The 22,363-nt window shown below is 49.4% G+C and overlaps 1 protein-coding gene across 6 annotated transcripts in view; it reads right to left on the reverse strand.

The window, feature by feature from the left end:
* Positions 1-4,618: 4,618 nt before the first annotated feature.
* The window catches only part of PAX8 (paired box 8), a 61,472-nt gene continuing 43,727 nt past the window's right edge, over positions 4,619-22,363 (reverse strand). For 5 of the 6 annotated variants that reach the window (XM_010366036.1, XM_010366040.1, XM_010366039.1 and 2 more), the window contains 3 exons: positions 14,361-14,462; positions 7,352-7,438; positions 4,619-5,872 (listed from right to left, as the gene is read on the reverse strand). In XM_010366036.1, the coding sequence (XP_010364338.1) occupies positions 5,796-5,872; positions 7,352-7,438; positions 14,361-14,462 (266 nt within the window). In that variant the 3' untranslated portion in view covers positions 4,619-5,795. The remainder of the gene's footprint in view (positions 5,873-7,351; positions 7,439-14,360; positions 14,463-22,363) is intronic. The other variant, XM_010366041.1, reaches the window with a different exon arrangement.

Genomic DNA, 22,363 nt, shown 5'->3' on the forward strand with positions numbered 1-22,363 from the left:
GGCTGCTCCCGGCTCACTCCAGGGGCCAGCCGGCCCGCCCCGACTCTGCAGCAACAGCAGCAGCTCGCTCAGAAAAGAGCCAATTTCCACACTGCACAGTCCGCTTCACTCAGGGGGAAATCACATTTCCCCGGGAGAGCCGCAGGCGGCGCTTCCCTCCACAGCCTGGCCGGCTGCCACAGGGCACAGATGCCTAGGAGCTGGGTCCCCCACCTCCCCTTGTCTCCCCATCCAAAGCCCCTCTTGCTGCCTTCCAGGAGGCCTGAGTCCCTTCACTGTGCACCTTAGCCCCTGCTGCTTCTCAAGGATAGGGGAAAGAGTGAGGTCAGGGGAAGGAGAGACCTGTCTGCCCTGCCCGCCTGCTCCAGCTTCTTCCAGGAAGGAGAACCAGGCACCCTCCTTCTATCTGAAGGGCATGGAGATGTGGGGATGGGGTTGATGACAGTGGTGTGTGCCTATGAGAGTGGGGACTCGTGGGGACAGGTGTCTGCCAGGCGGTAATGACCTCCAGTGTCTGTGTCCCCGTGGTCTCCAAAGAGCCACAGGAGCTGTAGACAGTAATGAGAAGAGCAAGAAGCCAAGGAGAGGGCCATGGGGTGAGGGCGATAGGGAGAGGACAAAGGGGAGAGGGAGATGGGGAGAGGGAGAAGAGGGGAGGGTGATGGGGAGAGGGAGAAGGGGAGAGGGTGATGGGGAGAAGGTGATAGCGAGAGGGCACTGGAGAGAGGGAGGAGGGATGCTTCCTGGCATTTTGTGAGCACGGTCAGGGACTCCAAGCTCTCCCCAAACATTCCCTTTCTCTTTCCCTCATTCATAGCCCTGGAGACACAAATGTCTCTCAAACAGTAGGGAAAGGAATAACTGCTGTAGACTCAGCAGAAAAGGAAAAAGACTAGAAAACTAAAAGAAGTGAACAAAGGAAGGAGATAGAGGTGAGAGAGGGAGTTTCCTCCAAGAGAACCAGAGCCACGGTGGCTTGGCCACTTGGCATCAGAAGGTAGCAGAGCAGCCTGGGGCAGAGGAGCCACCAGCTCCTTTATGGAACATGGAAGGCTTTATGACCCTAAAGGTTAGAGAGGGGCTGCCAAAGGGCACCAGGAAGGGAGATTTAGGGCCAAGGATGGTGGGAAGTCTGACATCAGCCTGGCACCGCTCTGCCTGGCCCCAGTGCTTCTTCTGTTGAGCTCTGGGCCTTGTTGTCCAGTCATGCTTTGCAGGGAGGGGCAGCAGAAGTCACTGTGCCCCAACTGGTCAAGTGACTTTTGCTCCTCCCTGCAAAGCAAGAGGTGTCTGAGGTCTCTCAGAAGCCTGGCCATGTCCAGATAATCTGAGGCCTGATAATAGGATGCAGATTAGGCCTTGGATTAGGGGTCAGGCTGTGGTCCCTGCTCCTCTGCTGACTCGCTGAATGACCTTGAAAAAGTCAAGTTATCTCTTGGTCTCAGATTCCCCAAGTGCAAAACAAAAGAGGCCAATGTTCAAAATCAGAGATGTAAATAGATGTGAATGGGCTTTGTATGGAAAAAGAAACTAAGCCTGTGTAGAGGGTTATTATCACTTCTGAGGCTGAGGCAGGGCAGAGATGCTGTTAAACTGTGGGTGCAGGAGCTGCCTGTGAGGGAGCTGAATCCCCGCCCCAGCCTCCCTCAGCCTTGATTGATGGGGCTGACGCCTGCCGACGCCCAGGCCCAGTAATAATGGCATTGAGGTCCGCAGTCCCCTTCCTCTAGTGCCCACCCCCAAAGAACAAGGAAGTGTGAATTACCTTAAAGAAGCCTCATGGTTTTTTTTTTGTTTTTTTTGTTTTTGTTTTTTTTTTTTTTTGAGACAGAGTCTCGCTCTGTCACCCAGGCTAGAGTGCAGTGGCACGATCTCGGCTCACTGCAACCTCTGCCTCCCGGGTTCAAGTGATTCTCCTGCCTCAGCCTCCTTAGTAGCTGGGATTACAGGCATGTGCCAAAATGCCTGGCTAATTTTTGTATTTTTAGTAGAGACGGGTTTCATCATGTTGGCCAGGCTGGTCTCAGACTCCCGACCTCGTGATCCACCCGCCTCAGCCTCCCAAAGTGCTGGGATTACAGGCGTGAGCCACAGTGCCCGGCCAGGAAGCCTCATGTTGATATGGATGGGAAAGGTATGTGTATTTTGAGTGGTAGAAGTGGGAGGATGGTGAGGGTAGGTGGGAGAGGGGAGATTTTAGCAAGAGCCTCACCCTCTCTCTCTTTCTGTTTCTATTTGGAGGCTCCTGCTTCCAATTCCAGTAGGTTTCACCAACTCCTCTTGCCTGAAGTTGTAACCAGGGTTGAGTGTGTTTGGCACCCAGAGGGCAGAAGATACATATTTCTTAGTCACAACTCATGGCAAGGATATTGGAGAAGTGAGAGATGATGTGACAAGGGGAGGGGTTGGAAGTAGCCTGGGGGCTGACTTTGTAGGTGACGACTCCCAGTTCCACTGTCTCTACTACTGGAACTTTGTGGTAGAGGGTACAGGTCAGAGCAATTCTGTTCATCTGGTGGGCCCCAGGCAGGGTTCCAGCTGCCCCTTTCCCAGCAAGAAACCCACTGCCCTGCCAGGGTTGGTTGGTCCACATGAATTTCCTGCGAGCTCCTAGCACCCTGGACTGGCCTGGTCTGTGCTAGAACCTGAGGAGGAGGAGTGAGGGTAATAGACCAGGGAGAAGTTAAGAGTAACCTGCCTGGGAAGCTCAGGTGGTCTCTCTACATGAGCAGTGCAAGGGATTATTCCAGGGGGAAGGGATAGTGTTTTGGGCCCATGCCTCATTCCCAATTCTCCTACCAACACACATACCACCCCCAGAGAACCCCTGGCTCCCCTGCACCATAAAGCAATCCCCCTTCACCTGTGACCACTCACAGATGCTGCCCTCACTCCCCCAGGTGAAAGTGGCCCCTGGGCCAATCCACAAAGACCCCTACGTGTCCTCCCTGTCCTTGTCATCACACCCTTCTTGTGTCCCCCCATACGCCAGTCTGACTCCTCCCAACACCACCCCAAATGCTGGGGCACTTTGAATTGTCTTTCTTTCGCCCAATACATAAATGGCCCTATTTTCTGAGCCCGAAAAGGGGACCCATGGTTTGACCATGGGCAGAATATTGGATAGGTACTAGCCAAGGCCCGCTACATGGGGAACACATCCCCCACTCACCAAACACCCGCTCTGAGCAGAGGTTCCTGGCAAGCCTAGCTCACCTCAGGGAAAGAAAGGCAAGTTTTAAACCATGGTCACCTTAGCCAAAGCACAGCCCAAGCCCCTTCGTTGGTTGTGAGTCGGAAAGGGCCTGACGGGTGTACAGAGTGTCCCCAGAGGGGCTGTGGCTGTAAATGCAAGGGATGGCACTATAGGCTCCTTCAGATGCTGTGCATCTCAAAGTGATTCATGGGTAGGGAGCACTCGGGATCCCAGAGGTTTGAGGTCAGGAAGACTCTCAGATATCATGGATTGAGAGTCGCGCTGCAGAGGGAAGTCCTGCCATTGAGAAAACAGCCGCATCTCAGATCCCCTCAGAAGAGATGGATTTTCTTCCCGGGAGGGCTCCCCCCTGCCATGTCATCCATGGCAGCATCCCTAACCTCCCTTTGGGAGGCCTAAGGAGGTAAGAGTCCTGTCTCCCAGCCTCTGTCCTCCCAGCCCTGGAGTCCCAGGGCTCCTTCCATCAGACTCAATCTCAGTGTTGTCTGTCCAGCTGTCCACATTCACCTGGGCATCCCAGCTGCAGGCCCCTGCCCCCTTGTTCCAGCTGGGTCTCACATGGACAGGGCCCATGTGGATACCAGACAGCCCCCTGGAGTGCAGAGCCCAAACTGTCACATTGCATTTCCCAAATTTCCTGGAGGGGGTTGGCCTAAAGTCCTAAGTCTCTATAGCTCCCTCACCTTGTCCTGGCCCCACCACACTGTACCTCTCCATTCAGTCAGGTCAAATCTTAAGCAAATCAAAAGAAATTAAATCCCCACTGGCAGCCCCAGAACCTCCATTGGGTCTAGAACCCTTTGGCATCCCTGATGAGGACTCTGGGGTTTTGGGTACAAGTGTTGGGCTTAGAGTAAGAGGACTTGGTTGAATCTACTACTTCTTATCTTTGGCAAGTCATTTCATTTTTTTCAAAGCCTCAGTTTCCTCATATGTAAAATGAAGCTGTGTGTAAAACAGGGTTAATTTCAACTTAATTTATATGAAGCCCTCCATATTGTGCCTTGCACACAAGAGAGCCCAGTCTTCTCTCTTCCTTCAGAGTTGTTTATGCAGGCTGTAGTCATAGCTATTCCCAGATCCTTCACTAACCTGCCCTGCTGATTCTCTGGCTTCCTGTTAATAACAACAGCAACTCCTTGCGGGGAGTCTATGGCTGGCTTGACACTGTGCTATCCTTGCATTTACTCAGTGTCGAAGAACTTGGGATGAATGAGGTACCTAGCATTCAACATGAATTAAAGGCAGAGGAAGAAGGCCAAGCCAGAGCTGTGGGGCATTAGATGGTCCCTTCCAACCCACAGCCCCAAAGTGAGTTTGTTGGCTACTCAGCTCTGATGCTCTTGGGAGAAAGCCCAGCCCCAAGGTGCCTCCTTCCCCAGCCAACCCCAAAGCCTGAGATGAAGAGCAATGGTTTATTGAGTCATGTGGTAATGGCAGGTTGTCTTTAAAAAAAAGAAAGAAGCATCAAGGAGAGAAGCCCCACATGGCAAAGAGAGACATTTCACTCAGAGGCCAAAGTCTGGGGGTGGAAAGAAGGAAGCTTGACCCAAACAAAGTTTCATTTACAGTATATACAGTCAGGCCTTGGGGGCAGGAGCTGCTGGGGAGCACAGAGGGACCCTGTATTGTTGGTTTCAGGGGGTGCCTTGGGTCTCTTCAGTAGCTGGTGGGCGTGAGCTGCAGGAAGCACATTTGGCTTGGCAGGAGCTGTCGGGAAGGGGAAGCGGGTTTCCTGCAATTCTGCCTTGCTCTGCCCTGGGTGAAGCTGCACACCACGCCTCACCTCCCAGGCGCCCAGGCCCTGTGGAATGTCTGTTTTAAGCTGCCTGGGGCTGGTCCAGCTGACGGCAGCTGCTAAGGGGATGCCCCACTGCAGGAGGACCTGGGGTGGTGCTGTACCTTCACAGCAGCAGGCAAAAGAAGTCAGCTGACAGCCTGGTGGAATTTCTGAGGGACTCGCCCCAGCCTTCAGCCAGCCCATGCCCAAGTGGGAGGTGTAGAAAGAGCCAAGCAAATGGTGTGGAGAAAGAGGACAGTTAGAGCCTCCGTGTGGGCCAGGCGGGAGGCTAAGGGAGGTGACTACTCCCTGGGTGGCTGGTGAGGAGAGCCTCAGCACCAGGCTGTGACTTGTGGGCTGGAGGGAAGTGCTTATGGTCCATAATTGCTAGAGTTGTGCTAACAATGGAGCCATGGAGGTGCCCTGTGTACCCCTTGGGCCCAGGCAGGAACCATTCACCATCCCCCCAAGTTCCTTGGCTATTCCTTCTTCTCTCCTTTGGTGGGTACCAGCTGGGGGCTACGTTTCTTCTTCAATTTTGTCTTTTTCAGCATGGCATGGTTCTCTTTCCCTGGGACTCCTGCCCCTCATTAAGGAGTCTTGGAGGACAGTTTGGCCTTCTCCAAGGTCATCCTGTCTTTCATGGTTCATTAAATTAACCACACAGGGAGTGTGCCGCAATGCTGGACTTGTGGTTATTTTTCATGTAATAAATAAAGATCCTTTGTGTGACTCTCTGGGGCCTGTCCCAGGCCGAGTCCTCCTGTTGCTCAGTCGCTCCCACTGTCCCCATGGTAACTACAGATGGTCAAAGGCCGTGGCAGTGGTGGGCGGTGCGCTCGGCCTTGATGTGGAACTGTAATAATATGGGGAACCTGGACACATTAAAAAAAAAATAACAACAACACTGCTGGTCAGAAAGGAAAATTGCACCATAGCCTTCCCTGCATCTGCTGACCTTTAAGACAACACAAGTTAATCATTCATTTCTCTGGCCTATCTGATCATCAAAGATTAACTCCTCTCCAGCCCTATTTCCTCCTTCTCTGGCCTCACCTTTGAATTTCTGGCCAGAATGAGAACAGTGGCTTCTTGCCCCTTCCCCCTATGGCTGCTCTGACCTTCAACACCCTCATTGCAGGGAGAGGGCAATAGAAAACAACTGCATGTGGAACCCCAAAGAATCAAGTGCACTGAGGGGTCATCCGGATCCTCCCTAGCCTTGCCCAAACAGTGCCAGGACAGAGAGCCTTCTCTCTTAAGACCCAGAGAGATTAGACTGCTGTGGGGTCAAAGGGGGTCTGGGCTTGACGGCCCTTAAGGTGAGGCTCTGCCTACCTGCAGGATCGGCAGCCTGGGGAGGCTCAGTGGGAAGGTGCCTGAACCCTGGTATGTCTCATTGCCCTCATCTTTTCTGGTTAAATTGAATGGAAAGGTGGGTTGGAGTTGAACTCATCTGGCAAACAGGACCCAGGTCTGCCACCTTTCAAGTTATTTCTGGAATACAAGGAGGTAATGGGAAGAGTGGGGGTCTTGGGGAATGGATAGTTCCCAGCCTGCAATGGTGCCTGTGGGGTTGGCCATCCTTGGGTCGCTGCTTCTGTCTGGCTCAGGTTTGCTCTGATACCCCCAAGGCCACCACTCAGGGAGGCTCTAGTGGGATCCCTCAAGTCCCCGTTGGTGGGGTTTTGCTTTGCTGGAAAGCTTATCTTCCCAGTCCAGGACTCCAGGACAAGAGAGGGGTGAAGAGAAGCCTGAAAGCTCACTGAAGCTCACTCTCTGGACTTTGACCCTGAATACTGCCAACATATCAGGCTAAATATGGGGAATGTGGTGGAACAAAGGATTTCTGTGTAAGGGTTTGGTGCTGAATCATGAGTATTTCGGAGCCACTTAGATGGTTAATGGGGGCAACAGGATGACGTTCTTGAAATCAGCTCCCAGGAAGGAGAGCAGTTGCATTCTGGCGGGTTGCCTGGCGTCAGTGTCTGCACTGTGGGACTGTAAGCCGTGGAGGCAGGAGGTCCTCTCTTAGGCTTTTCTCAAGTCCTCCCCTGCCCTCCCCTTCAAGGCCTGAGCCCTGAATCTCACACAAAACAAAGATTTAAAAGACATGGCCTTAAGAAGCAGGAGGGAAACCAATGCCTGCGAGCCTCTGGACTTCTGCCCTCTTTCCCCAAACAACCAGGTACACTGCCCTCCTGCTGCCTTCTTCCATTACAAACAACACCACCTCCCAGGCTGTCTGTATAATCTGAGGCCTCCCAGCTTTCAGGTAACCTTTGACCCACCCTTGCCCCCCACCACACCATCCATCCTGCCCAGCAAAGGCCTGGGCGGCCCCAGGGACTTACTCAGCAAGCTGGAGTTGGGGAAGCGCCAGGCCTCGCTGTAGGAGGAGTAGGGGGTGTGGCCATAGGCATTGCCAGAGTATTCACTTCCTGTTGGAGGCACACAGGGGAGAGGCCTGTGAGGTGAAGGGCACCAGTGCAGGGCTGGGGTGTGGGGAGGTCTGCAGGGCTGGCAATGGGCAAGCTCAGGAATGGTCGGGGAGACAGTTGGAGCCATGGCAGGGACAGTGGAGCTCAGAAGGTCCCTCTATCATCCCTTTTGGAACCCATCAGTCTGGATAATTTGGGGCAGTGTCCTTTTCCGTAGGTACTGGAGGCACTGGTTTGACACACTACAGCCCTCCCAGGAGGCCCAGAAGGTAGATGTTATAACTACCCCCATTTTCCAGATGAAGAAACTGAGGCTCTGCCATCTGCGGAAGCTCCCAGAGCTGGAGGGTTTGGTGGAATTAGGAAACTGTGTTGTGACTCTAGGGCCCAGGGACTAACTGCTCCTTCTCCTGCCTGGACCTTCTGCAGGAGGGCTCTTCTGGGAGGGCCCCACAGCAGGGGTATGGGGTTAGGCGCCAAAGAGGAAATCTGTGTATATGAACCTTTTAGCCTCCATAGGTATGAGTATGTGTGTATGCATGGGGGGCTGAGGGGAGGTGTGAGGGTTAAGGATGGGACAGGAGGGAGAGACCCAGAGGGCACCCACCTCCCGGGAAGCTGCGTCCTGGGACTTGGAGTAGTTTGTTGTTCCATCCTGAGTCTGCCACTTTAAGCAAACTCAATGTATAAATTTATGCAAAGTAAATCAGATCACCTCCTTCTATTAATAGATTCTTGACTTTTCCAAAGGAATTATTTACAGATGAAATTAGTTAAGAATTCCCTGACATAACAAAAACAAAGTCAAGTTGACCACCACAGCTACTACCAGTGCTTGGTGTAGAGCTTAAAGTTTGTAAAGCACTTTCCCACATATTATGATCTTTTATTCTCACACTACCCTATGAGGTACTCATGGATACCAATTTATAGAAAAGGAAACCGGAGTGCAGCATGATTAAGTAGTTTGCCTCAAATCACATTGTTGTTAAGTGTCAGAGTAGAACTCGACCTTAGGGCTCTCGACTCTAAATTGCAGATAATCCCTTTATTCACTTACAAGATAATTCCATTTACAAAGCTAGATTCCTGCCAATCCTGAGACTCAATGAATGTCCACCCAGCCTTTCAGAAACTCACCTACGATTGTGAGCAACGTGGTTCTAAGTCTCCTTCTCAGACTCTCTGGAGGGGTTGCTCGAAACTGCCTGACTCTGGAACTGACCTGTCTAGAGTCAAATCCTTACTTCCCATTTCCTGGTTCTGTAACCTTGGACAAGCCACTTAGCCTCTCTGAGTGAGTGACTTACAGGTGAGGCTTGGTTTCCTCATCTATAAAGTGGGCCAAATAATTATCCCTATCTCATTTTGTTTAATGAGAATTAAATGAGAAAATATGTATTAAATGCTTAGCACCATGCTTCAAATATATAGGGAGACCTCAATAAATGTAAGCTTTTATTATTTTCCCATTAAACAGGTGTGAAAATAAAGCTCAATGAAGGCTTAAATCAGTCATTCAATCAGTCTTAAGGCCTGGGTTGGGGTTAGTGGGAGCTGCTTTATTGCCAGACAAGTAGGTGTTTATACAGGAAGAAGAGAGATGAAGAGGAGGAGCCTGAAGCAGAGAAAGGCTACTGGATCCTTTCCTTGTCTAGGAAGTCAATGACAGATAAGAACACAGTAAGAAAGTTCCTTAGGGGCAGAGACTAAGTCTAACGTAAATCAAGCAAAAAATATGAGTAAAAAAAGGAAGGGGGTAAAGAAGTAAAAAAGCAAAGCACAAACAAAAAACAAAAAATACCCTAAGAAATAATTGAATCTAAACATCTATTTAACAGATGAAAAACTAAGAAATAATCTACTCTAAACATCTATTTAACAGATAACACATCTGTTACATAGGGAAGTAAAGACATTTGGCCAAGGCCACGTGTTCAGTGAAAGCCTGAACTAGAACCCTGGCCTCGTCCTTCCACACCGGTGCTCTCTCTTGCATCTTCCAGTGCCAAGTGCCCTCTGCTTAGCCCAGGTCTCCCGGGTTTTAGCCGATCCTCTATTGGCCACACAGCAAGGGCCCTAGCACCTTTTACCACACCCTACCCAATGGCAAACACAGCAAGCTCTAAAGGACAAGGGAGAGAAGTGGAAAACACAATGTTGTTTACCCTCTCATTTTGTCACTCATTCATGCATTCACTCACTCACCCACTTATTTATGTATTTAACTACCATTTACCGAGTACCTCAGTCACATGGAACCTGGGGCAGGGGATGAGGCTCGGTAGGTGGTACACACCTAGGTGTGGCATCTGCCTGTCACCAGATGTGCCTACCTGCCTGCAGTCACAGCAGACGAAATGTCTCTGCCCCAGTGAAAGGCCAACCCTGCTTCTCTGCTCTGCATTCTACCCTACTCACCTTTCCAAGGATTTGGCGGCTCCAACGATCCCATTTTCTGTTTCATCAGTCTCTCCCTTCACCCTGCAAACATACTCTGCTATCTTCTGTCTTTAAAAAATCCCCTTCCTATCTCCACATTCCTCTCTAGTTACCAGTGCCTTTCTCTGCCCCATGGTCTCTGCCTTCACCTTCTTATCCCTTCCCATCAGGCCAACTCTGATCCCCTCAAGTCCCCACAGTCTCTAACTCCATCATACCAATGGTCGCTTCTATATCCACAATTCCCTTGACCGTTTAGCTCATCTCTCTCTCCATGCCTTTGGGTTTGTGATGACCAGTCTTCTGTTTGCTTTGTAACTCAGTTGTCTTTCCTACTCATTCTCCTTGCTGTTCCTTCTCTGTTGAGCTCTAAATTGTTGAAGAACCCCAGGCTTGGTTTCTAGTAGTCTTATCATTAAATGACAGCTTTGTGCAATGGCTGAAATTTATACTCCAGTCAGGATTCTTTCCTGGCTTCAGACATACATGATATACCTACAAACTTATTATAAAACTGGGTATTTAGTAAGCATCTCAATCCTAACATGGCCCAAAAAACTCTTGATTTCCACTTGCCATCTACTATATCACTTTCCCTCCTGGTCTCCCATATATGTACTTGCCACCATCATCCATGTCCCAAACCTACAAATGATCCTTGTTTCCTCTATTTTCTCATCCCGACAGCCAATCCACCAGCAAGGTTTGCTGGCTTTGCAACCAAAATATATTTTCAGGGTCTCTTTTTTCCTCCTTCACTGCTAATTCCCTAGCTCAAGCCACTGTCATCTCTTGCAAGAACTACTGAAACTGTCCCCTAACTGGTCTGTGCTTTCTCTCTTGACTGTGTACAATTCATTTTCCTAGAAATCAGAGTCGCCTTTTCAAACTCGACCCAGCCACTGGCAATTACTTGCTACCATGCTAAACTAGTTCCTGCCTTAGGCCCTTTGCACTTGCTGTTCTTTGGGCCAGGGATGGTCTGCCCCAGTTTATCACTTGGATGGTCACTTTGAACACCTTCTCAGAGAGGCCTCCCCTGACAACCCAATCTAAAGTAGTTATCTCCTCTCCCTGTGGCTCTTTATTACATCATCCCATTTTATTGTCTTCACAGGCAATAAATTATTATGTTTATTCATTCGTTGACTTATTTACTGTCCATTTCTCTTCACCATTATGTTATAAGCTCCAGCAATAAAGGAATCTGACTTATTCACTGCTGTATCCCCAGCATCCCATACAGTAGACCTTCAACCAGTATTTGTTAAGTGAAAAAGTGGTGAATGAATGGATGGAAGGATGCAAGGATGAATGAAAGTGTGAATGATGGAAGGATGGATGGGTGGAAAGATGGATAGAAAGACAGATAGATAAAAGGATGTATGTGTAGAAAGATGGATAGATTAATGGAGGAATAGATTGAAAAGGAGATGAAAGATGGATGTATGAGAGGATGGATGGCTGGAAGAATGGATGATGAAAGGATGGATGGAAAGATAGATTAAAGGATAGTTCTGTGAAAAGATGAATGGATGAATGAATATGGATGGAAAAATAAAAAGATTGATGGAAAGATGGATGGATGGAAAGATGGATGATAGATAACTGGAAAGATAGATGAATTCAAAGATGGATGGAGGGGCCAGGCACGGTGGCTCATGTAATCCTAGCACTTTGGGAGGCAAAGGCGGGCAGATTGCCTGAGGCCAGGAGTTTGAGACCAGCTTGGCCAACATGGTGAAACCCTGTCTCTACTAAAAATACAAAAATTAGCCAGGCGTGGTGGTGGGTCCCTGTAGTCCCAGCTACTGGGAGGTGCGGGGGGCTGAGGCAGGAGAATCGCTTGAACCTAGGAGGCAGAAGTTACAGTGAGATAAGATCATGCCACTATACTCCAGCCTGGGCAACAGAGCAAGACTCTGTCTCCAAAAAAAAAAAAAAGATGGATGGAAAGATGGAAGGATTGGTGGAAAGGTGGAGGATGACAGGATGGATGACGAAAGATGGAAAGATAGATGGGAAAATGCATGGATATGTGGAAAAATGTATGGGAAGATGAATGAGTGGAAAGATAGATGACTGGATGGATCCATATATCTGGAGCTGCTGGTTCTGCTCTAGAACTGGTTAAGAATCATTGGCTGTTAATGGAGTCAGAACAAAAAATAAAATAAAATAAAATAAAATAAAATAAAATAAAACAAAATAAAAGAGAAATAGAAGGTGAATAGACAAGGGAAATCTGTCCTAGCCCTTTTCCTGTGCTCCTCTCTTGTAGCCTGTGTCTTTATTTCTGGTATGGTAGGAGGCACTATGATGTAGTGGAAAGAGCCTTAGACGTGAAATTGAAAAACCCGTGTTTGCACAACTCAGCCACTGAGTATGATTATGACCCTGAGCACACTACTTTGCTTTTGCTTCAGTTATTCCTTAAACTGCGATAGTATTAGCCTCTCAGTCTTATGGTCAGGGTAAAATTAGAAATAAAGTTACACATATTTGAATGGCTAGACCTGCACAAGTACATAATAAGTGATCCTTCCTTTCATAATCGATTGAAGAATGTCTTTGGCATGCCTTGCTTTAAGCATTTATCATATACCTAACATGCATGCAGTAGGTGCTCGATGAAGGTTTATTCACTTTAATTGCAGGAATCCCCATTCGATCAACTGGGAGATTGCAGGCGGTGGTAAGAGATGGACATATACTTTTTCCACAAAAAAAAATTCCTTAAGAATTCATTTGCGCAATGCTATTCCTAGGAACCAAATGATTCATTTAAATAGTGCTGCATTTTCTAAAAACTGATTTTCATGGAACTCACTGGGAGCCCAACTGTGTAGGACAAGGTCTCTCCTTTGTGGATTTTACTTGCAGTCAGTGTCCTAGTTGTGCTATTTTTTTTCTTTTTCTTTTTCACAGCACCCACTCAGGATTCTTTCTGGAAACAACCTGGGGGACTTTGATGAGAGGCCCAAGCCTGCCAGCTACCTCACAGGTCAGACTCTGGGCCCCAGGAACCCCTTGCCCTGGGCCTGCCCTCAGGGAATGATTCATAATTAAGAGAAAAGCCTTGTGCTTTATGTTTCTTCCTCCTCCTCTAAGCAAGCGGCAGGGGAAGGTGGAGGGGTTGGAAGGGGAATGGGGGGAGCCGACTGGAGCCTGGGATTTTGATTGAGAGGCCCCATTATCCACACTCTTAAAAAAATAACCGAATCTTTTCCTTTTTTATCTTGACCAATCTCATTTCACGCTCCAGAAGAGGAAGGGAGGGAGGGAGGGAGTCCGGGGCCAGGAGGGAGAGAGGAGTCAGTATTCTGTATTTTCAACGCTGCATTAAGCACATCGCCACGGTAACCAGGCAGCAACAAGTGCCAGCTCAGCAGGTTCCCAGGGAGCACAGAGCCTTTTTCCCTCCTTCTTTCTCTCCCTCCCTTCCCTCTGCCCAGGAGATCCCAGCCCACCTGCCTCTGCATAGGGTGCCCAGAGTGGGTGGCTGGCAAAGATTAACTCCTGCCGGCAAGGAAGGGAAGCAGGCCTAGGTAAATATGCCAAGTCTCTGGGGTCAGAGCCAGAGAGGCTGGCCTAGGGCTGGCATGGGGGTCACAGATGCCTTGTGTTCAGATCTCTTTCCAGAAATTCCAGGTCCCAGGCCTTTTTGACCAGTGAAAATGGCTCAATTATGTCTCATCCATCCCAAAGTCTTTCCTATATAGCTCCTAAACAATTGAGACTTGCCCAAGGAAACTCCCATTATCTTCGTTTGTTCAGATCTTGTCACCTTGAATCACCATTGGATGATGACTGGCAGACAAAGAAACCCAAATGACTGGGAGGCAGGTTCCAGGACAGTTCAAATGAGGATGGAGAGCTACTCCAGGCTCATTTCATCCTCTATAGTACTCTTAGAGTACCTAGAACCCAGGTCCTATCCATGCAGGGTTGAGAGAGAGTGAGATGTGAAGCATATATTTCATCATCATGGTCATCATCATCATCATTATCATCATCATCAATACCCTTCCGATTCAGATTTTACAGAAGGGGAAAACGGATTCATCAGAGTTAAATCACCAGGAGACCAGCACTGCTTGAGGGTAGGGCTCATCTTCCACTCACAGCGTTTTGGGGCCCTTGAAGTGCTCTCCATTTATGCTCACTGATTCACCGGAAGAAGTGGTGGAGCTTGGATTTGAACACAGGTCTGTCTCAGCCCCTCCCTTTTCATCATGGAGGGTAACGTGGCAGGCCTGGGAAGAAGGAGGCCAAGCTGGGGCGAGTTAAATAGGGAGTCAGGACTGCACTGGGATATTGTCTCCAGGCATTTGCAAGAAGATGCCCCCTTTGGTCCATCCTTCAGTGCCCTTCGGGAAGTCTATGAATAGGGCACAGTATGCCTCTTGCCCCTCGTGTCCCACCTTGCTCCAATACTTCCTCTGTGCAGTGCTCCCCTCCCTGCCAGCCCTCTCCTTACCTGCCACCATGCCTGCGATGGCAGAGGAGGCATAGCTGCCCTGTCCGCTGGTGGGGATGTGGGGTGGGTATCCGGGCAGCGTGGGCCCCACCATCTCTCGCCCTGAAAAAATACAGCAAAGAGTCATCAGTTGGGCCGTGGGGGCTCCCATATGTATCATCTCACTCTCCTGAGGCTGTCTTCCCCCATGCCATTCCCACCCTCTCTACAGTCATTCTCCAAACCCACTTCCTCCTGCCCCTCCTCCTCTGAGCCCAAGTTCTTGTCACCTCTGTCTGGTCTTCTGCAGGACAGAGGCTCCACCATGCAGGGAGCACTTGTTACTGCAGTCTCACACTGTTCCCTGTTCTCCAGTGGTTTTGTTTACATGATTGTTATCTTATTAATCCACAAGAATGTCCTGGTATTGGAGGCTGAGGCTATGTCATCTGTTCTTTGTTATCCCCGACAGCAGCCTGCAGAGCAGTGGGTACAGCTGGCCTCCATAAATACATTTGAGGCCACTTGACTCCGAGCTCATCCCTTTCATTCCTGGCTCTGAGGAGTACCAAGAATAAGACCCTATGAAGGGATGGCATGCATGTGGCCCACTAACTCATCACTATTTTTTGGAGGGGGCCTGTGACAGACATTGCTAATCAACCACTAAACCATTTCCCACTGAGTAGGGGGGCCTTCCAAGTGGATGCAATCTATCAGAGTTGCAAGGTACAGGAAACCGATTGGCTAACCCCAACCTGGAAGGAGATGTGGCAGAGATATTTCACTTTTACATGACCATGAGCCACATATCTGTCAATGCTATTTTGAAAAGAACCATTTTTAGCAAAACAGACACCAATCTCTCTGTTTCTCTATGGCTTGTGGGTCATACTCCAACCTTGGTGATACCAAATCAGCTCTGTAAAGACCTCATTTCCCAGCTCTGCTTCTCCTCTATGTCGAGAAATCACTTTCCCATTCTGGAGGCCCCACCTGACCTGGCGAGCATCTCCCCATCTACTACATATAACAATGAACATAAGCATGATCCCTTGCCCTTGCCCCTCTTCTATTGCTCCTGTGTCCTGCAGGCCCCAACCAGACTCTCCTTCACCCCGAGATTCTTGGCAAGGTGACAGTACACCTTGGTTTGCCAAGATGTACCCAGGTGATGACCACTATCCCAGCATATTTATTAATTATGCCCATTTCACTCTCAAAATGCTCCAACTAGAATAATGAGTTATTTGCTCATCCTAGTTCTTGGTAATGTTTACAGAGTTTCTCAGTCTCAGCAATATTGGCATGTTAGGCTGCACAATTCTTTGCTGCAAGGGGCTGTCCTGTGCATTGTAGGATATTTAGCAGCATTTCTGGCCTCCATCCAGTAGATACCAGCAGCAGTTTTCACCCAATGTGACAACAAAAATGTCTCCAGACATTACCATATGTCCTCAGCAGGAGGTAGTAGGGGCAAAATCGCTGCTGGCTAAGAACCATTATGTTGGACTATGACTGTTTTACCCAAATGCCTTCTGCCTCTTCCATTTTGGGGGCTGTTTTTTCTTCCCAAAACTTGTGTGGGCCACTGTGAGCCCCTGTCAACCAACTTACCAAATTCATCTCCTCTATGGTACTGCTTGTCCAACTTTCCGCCCATCAGTCCCCCCCAGGTCCTTCATACCTCAGCCCCTTCAAGGGGTGCCTGGTCACGACAGAAGGGAAGGAAGGCCTCATGAAATCCTGCAAGTTGCCAATACTACAGTGACTACCTCCTCTTTCTCTCTCTTTCTGGAGATTCCTCAAAGACAATGTTCATTTGCTAAATACTTATTGAGTAAGTACTATGTTCTAGACACTTTTCTAAGCACTTGGGTATATAGCAGAAAGCCAGAATGCTAAATTAGCAAGGCCAGGCACTAAATCAAGAAGGGACATAGGCTGGGATAGGCATTTGGAGCCAAGCCCAAGGGGTCAATGAACAAAATCAGGCACACTCAACTTCTGCGCTTCCTCTAGAGGGAAGGGCCTGGGAATCAGAGGGCCTGGGGTCCTTATACTGCTTCTGTGGCTGGTTTTCTGAATGCCCTTAGATAAGGCTAGTATGTGCACTGTGTCAGTTTCTTCAAATGCAAAATTGGAAAAAAAAAAAAAACATAGCTGGAGGTACCTTATTACAATTTCTATGAGGTTATCTGTATAATTCAGAGCCAGGGTTTCATGCTACAGGTGGACATTGATTAGTGCAATGGACACATTCTAGAAATGGTTATATGCCAGTGAACTCCTACAGAATAAAAGCCATCAGTGCTCATTGTTTAAAACTGTGCGCATGTTTTGGTAAACCGGAACACCACCTTCTAATTCGTCTGACTATTCCTGCAGTGTCCAGCTGTGCTTGGTGCTGGACCAAATGGGGTGAAACCCACTAGCATTCCACAGGTGGGCTCAGTTCACCTGACACAAGGTCATCAAGGGAACAAATGAAGGGTTGGAAACACAGGAGGGGAAAAGAGGATTTTTAAGATATTTAGATGTAGAGGGAGAAATATGCAGAAGCTATACTGAGATAAAATCTGAGCTTTCTGTGAAGAATACAACACAATAGACCCTCAAACTCAGCCCCCTTGGCCCTGAGATAAAGCACTGGCTAGGCAAGAGTGCCAAGGAGTGACAGGAAGTCTGTGAGAGCAGGAGGAGCATAGGGCAGGGACAGGTGGTGAGGGAGGGAGTGATGGAAGAGGGTGGCAGATTCAGGCCTGCTTCCTTCTTTTCTCTTCCCTCCCTACTTCCTCCTCCGTGAGAGAGAGAGAGAGAGAAAGGGAACTCTAGATCCAGGCCAGACCCTGGATGAAAGGTAGCCACTTAATTCTCTGAACCACATCTTCCTGCCTGTCACATAAGGAACTAGTTTAGATTTCAGCTTGTAAACTGGATTCACCTGACTACTTGATTGACTGGTAGGGGCTTCCTGGCACCCAGTGTTGAGAAGGATTCTGAGGCAGCTTGTGTCTGCCATGATCAGGGTGGGGAGCAGTGGGAGGTGGTCTTGGCTCTCAGGTCACCTGTTTGCTGATGCTGGCCTCCTGCCCTGCAGGGCTGCTTCTGGCCTGGCAGCCTGCGGCCCCGCGCTCCCCCTCTCCCCGCCCTCATCCTGTCCCTTCTCTTTCTATTACCTGAACCTGCTGCCTCTTGAGCCTAGCAGAGTAGCAGGCAGAGTTCCAGAGCATATACTCCCCTTACAACACAACTTAATGTGGTCCACAGGTGCCCCCACGGGGCTCTATCGCATAAGAAGTAGCCCCCACATTGCTCTTATAAATGAAATTCATCAGCCTCACTCCCTTGTACTCTAAGATTTTAATCTTCATCTCCCCTCAGTCACCTAATGTCTTCCCAATGGGGTAGAGGCTTCTGAATCGGACATCAGAACAGATGCCTGAGGCTTCCTCCCATGAAAGCTGGTCTTCCTGGAAAGACTGGTAAGACTTTCTTCAGCATAGCTCTCACCAAGACTGTGGCACCATAAACTTTCCCAACAGCCCTACAAAACTCTTTGCTCCAATTGCTTAAATACATAGTTTCTTCCAAAAAGCCAAGAAGCTTGCAAGCCTTCTTAGAAACAAAACCACAGAAGCCATGGGGTGGAAACTGCATCAGGGCCTAACCGTGCCCTCTTATCTACTTCTCTGTTTTTAAGACTCTTCATCATAAAATATCCTTGCTATGAATTCCATCTCCTCTACACCCACATATCCTTCCAAGTGGTCCTATTTTTAAGAAGTTGTCAGAAAGCGCAGGCCCATGTTGACTGGCTATGGGGTTCTCTAGCTCCCTCCACGCCTTGAAATATTGGTAAATATTCTAAATATCGGTAGAGACCAGAATCATAAAGCTGTTGCCTGGAGGAATTCAGAGGGTAGAGGTGATTTCAGACTATTTTATTTGCCCCCTTTGAAGTCTGCCCTCTATGTAACCCCTTTTCAATTCCTTATCTCGTTCTGATAGCAAAGAGAATTTATGGCAACCCAGAAATCTCTTTGGCAGAACTAAATATAATTTTGTACAAAAGGATGGAGGAGGGGAATGGACTCTTTGATGATAAAACCTAGCTCACAGCTTTCCTTTGAGCTGAGCTGGAGTCAGTCCCAGAGCAGCTGGGACCAGGACGGCCTCGACATTGCTGTCTTGGCCAGTGTGTTGGGATTCCAGACCAGGGTTTCCAAAGGGAACTGGCGGCAATGTTAGGGGCACTCTTGCTACTCCCCAAACCCTGCTGTTTCCTCGTTCTGGGCTGACTGGGGACGAGCTGAGACTCAGAAGGATAGTCCCCTTGGAAATCACACTATCAGAGCCACTGGGCCGAAAGAAGTGACCCAGAGAAAAACACTATGAAGCAGGTAAAGGAGTTGCAGGAGGCAGCAGCGAGGGTCCTTGGGAGTCACTCAGAGGAGTACAGAAGATTGACGCAGGTTAAAGCTGAACTGACTATGGAATGAAAACTCACTGTGTCCTCTTCCTTGGTCTGCAGCATTACCTAGGAATAATGTGGCCTCAGCTTCCTTCTTTTTCTTTTTTTTTTTTCCTTTTTTGAGATGGAGTTTTGCTCTTGTTGCCCAGGCTGGAGTGCAATGGCATGATCTTGGCTCACCGCAATCTCTGCCTCCTGGGTTCAAGCAATTCTCCTGCCTCAGCCTCCCGAGTAGCTGGGATTACAGGCATGTACCACCACACCTGGCTAATTTTGTATTTTTATAGAGACGGGGTTTCTCCATGTTGGTCAGGCTCATCTTGAACTCCCGACCAAGATGATCTGCCCACCTTGACCTCCCAAAGTGCTGGGATTACAGGTGTGAGCCATCGGGCCCGGGCTCCTTTTCTTTCTTTCAAATTCACCTCTTCTTGGGAAGGTCTGCAGCCTCCTGTGCTCTTGGAACCATTCCCTTCCTAACCTTCCCCCACCCCGTCATGTCCTCCCAGCCCTCTCACCATGGCTCAGCCATGTGTTAGGTATTGAGGTCCAGTCTTGACCAGAGGCCTCAGGTGGACAGTCTGCAAGGAGCTCCAGGCCAACACTCTGAGCTCAGCATGGACACCAGCCATCCCCTCCCTTGTGCCTGAGCCGCTTTCTGACTTGCTTCCTACTCTTGGCCATTTACCTAGACCCCAGATCCTCCATGCCTAGCACTCCTCACTCTTCTCAGAGCCTCTGCCTCTGTGCTGAATTGTCCCCCTTGGGCAAGGGGGCCCTGTGACCAGCCAGCAACCTTCAAAATGCTCACACCTGCACTTCAGCATCATCTGGGCCTGGGTTGGGGGCCACCAGCCTGAAGGATATGCTGATGCGGCATATTTGACTGCTTGCTGCCTGCATGACCACCTGGTGTCTGCTGCCAGCTGTTTTATCCCATGGGCTGGGTGACCTCTCAGTTCTGCAGTTGGCCTGGAGAGTGGGCATGTCCACTAAATTAACAGCTGACAGTAGTTGGAGGCATCACCTCTGATTGACTGCATGTTGACAGGGGATGCTAACAGGATGACAGGGAGGGGACAAAGTGTGGGGGCTTTGGGAGCAGGGAGTTTGCCCTGGGCTGTTCCAATTACACTTTACACCACAGCCTGTGTCTGCACTGTGATACATCTATCCACTTTCAGTTGCCCTAAATCCTTCCCTCTCCTTCAGCTGGTCCTGCCAAGCCTCTCCATGGCTTGTACAGCAACTGCTCCCCATCATCATGGGCACCACCACACCCTCACCCGTTGCCTACCCCGTGACCGCCCCCAGCTCTAGCCTGCCATTCTCAGAAGACATGCAGGCTTGTGTAACTCCCTGTAACTGACATGAGCCTCTTTTGCTCAACCCCTCCCCTCCCCTCTCTTCCCTTCCCCTCCCTTCCTCTCCACTCTCCTCTCATTCCCCTCCCTCCCCCCATCCCATTTTCTCTGGCTGACATAATTTTACTCAGCTCACAGGTTTTTCTCCTGTAATCACTTTGGTCAAAACAAATGACCCAACTCTGCTGACTTCACCCTCTTGAATTCTTGACTCCGAGTCAACATTTTATTCCTCACTTTAGATCCTTAAACACCATCTTTCTGCCCACACACTGGATGTCCCTCTCTTCTAAGAAAATTTCTCACATTAGGTGCAGGGCTGCACGGGGTGGGGGTGGGGGGGGGGAACCTGGGTGCCAGCCAGAAAGAAAATGTAGAGCCAGTTATAAAAAAGGGTCCATGGGCCGGGCGTGGTGGCTCAGCACTTTGGGAGGCCAAGGTGGGCAGATCATGAAATCAGGAGATCTAGACCATCCTGGCTAACATGATGAAACCCAATCTCCACTAAAAATAAAAAAATTAGCCAGGTGTGGTGGTACACACCTGTAGTTCTGCTACTTGGGAGGCTGAGGCAGGAGAATCGCTTGAACCCAGGAGGCGGAGGCTGCACTGAGCTGAGATCACGCCACTGCACTCCAGCAACAGAGTGAGACTCCATCTCAAAAAAAAAGGGTCCATGGACTTGTATCACATGACCCTGTGGTAACTCTGGGCTGGCAGAGGTTTTGCTCTGTTGGTGCAGTGGTTTTCAAGTCCAAGGGTTTTCTAGGGGCAGGACCCCCAATCTAAAAGAGCAGTTCTTTAGGGATCTGGTGAGCATACATGGCTTCTGTCAAAGGCTTCATTTCAAGAGAGCATTGAGAGGCCCAAATTTGAAACCACTGGTCCAGATGGACTGTCTGACTCTGGGCTGCCTCTGTGACAGGTCTCCCATGCCCCACTCCCGCACTGGTCTCTGCTCTAGCATTTCAAGGTCATCAGGGTAGGAGGGTGTGGGAGGTGAGGAGGCATTTACTCTGTCACTAAATACCCACACTCCTTGGAGACAGTGCCAATATTAAAGAGATTCCTCCAATGCTGAACTGAGAGCTAGCTGGTTTCCTCCCTTGGTCCTGGGCCCCAGCTGGGCCCACATCTAAAATAGTCCTATCCCTGTGGAAGCCCTTAAGGTATCTGATGACCATATGGGTCTCTGCTCCCCACTTTTACTGCACATCAGGCCTTCTCCAACCCAAGCCAAGCACTTGACTCTTAGCCATTCCTCAGACCCTGACTGGATGGGCGAAGGTCCTTCTGCCAGGAGACCCAGCTCCCCTTGAGGTCTGACTCACGGAGTGCAGGCCCAGGCCTCAACCAATTGCAGATGGTGCTCCCACCCAGAGACCTTGGCAGGGACCTTCTCCTCCCTAGGCCAGTTTCCTCAGCAGCACAAGAAGTTTGCTCTAGAGGCTCCCTCGGGTGTTTCCAGATTTACTTATTTTTATTTATTTATTTTTTTCCGTTTTGAGATGGAGTCTTGCTCTGTCACCCAGGCTGGCGTGCAATGGCGTGACCTCAGCTCACTGCAACATATGCCTCCTGGGTTCAAGCAATTCTGCTGCCTCAGCCTCCCCTGTAGCTGGGATTACAGGTGTCTGCCACCACACCTATCTAATTTTTAATATTTTAGTAGAGATGGGGTTTCACCATCTTGGTCAGGCTGGTCTTGAACTCTTGACCTCATGATCCACCTGCCTCAGCCTACTAAAGTGCTGGAATTACAGGCGTGAGCCACTGCGCCCGGTCAGTGCTTCAACTTTAAATATTTTGAGGCAGTTGAGGTTCCTGATGGGAGGTCCCCCACTCCTCCTCTCCCAAGTTGTTGAATCACTGAATTTATCATGTTTAACAGATGTCTGACTGTCCTCCTGGTGATGCTGTTAAGCTAGGTATGAAGATGGCTACCTCATGGAAACACAACTGGGACTGACCCTTGGCCTTTTTAGAAATTTGATCCTGAAATTGGTTCCAAAAGCCAATGCCTTTTTCCCTCCAAAATGTTCATTTTTCCTTCTATTTATTTATGCATTTACCAAGACCAAGTGTTCCTATGTTACAGCACCTGGCTCCCGGCCTCAGGGTTCCTGCTTTTCCATGGGGTCTTGGGGTGGTGTATCCCACTTTCCGGCACCCCTAGAGCATCCGCC

Source organism: Rhinopithecus roxellana, chromosome 17, assembly GCF_007565055.1.
Source record: "Rhinopithecus roxellana isolate Shanxi Qingling chromosome 17, ASM756505v1, whole genome shotgun sequence".
Classification (NCBI taxonomy): Eukaryota; Metazoa; Chordata; class Mammalia; order Primates; family Cercopithecidae; genus Rhinopithecus; species Rhinopithecus roxellana.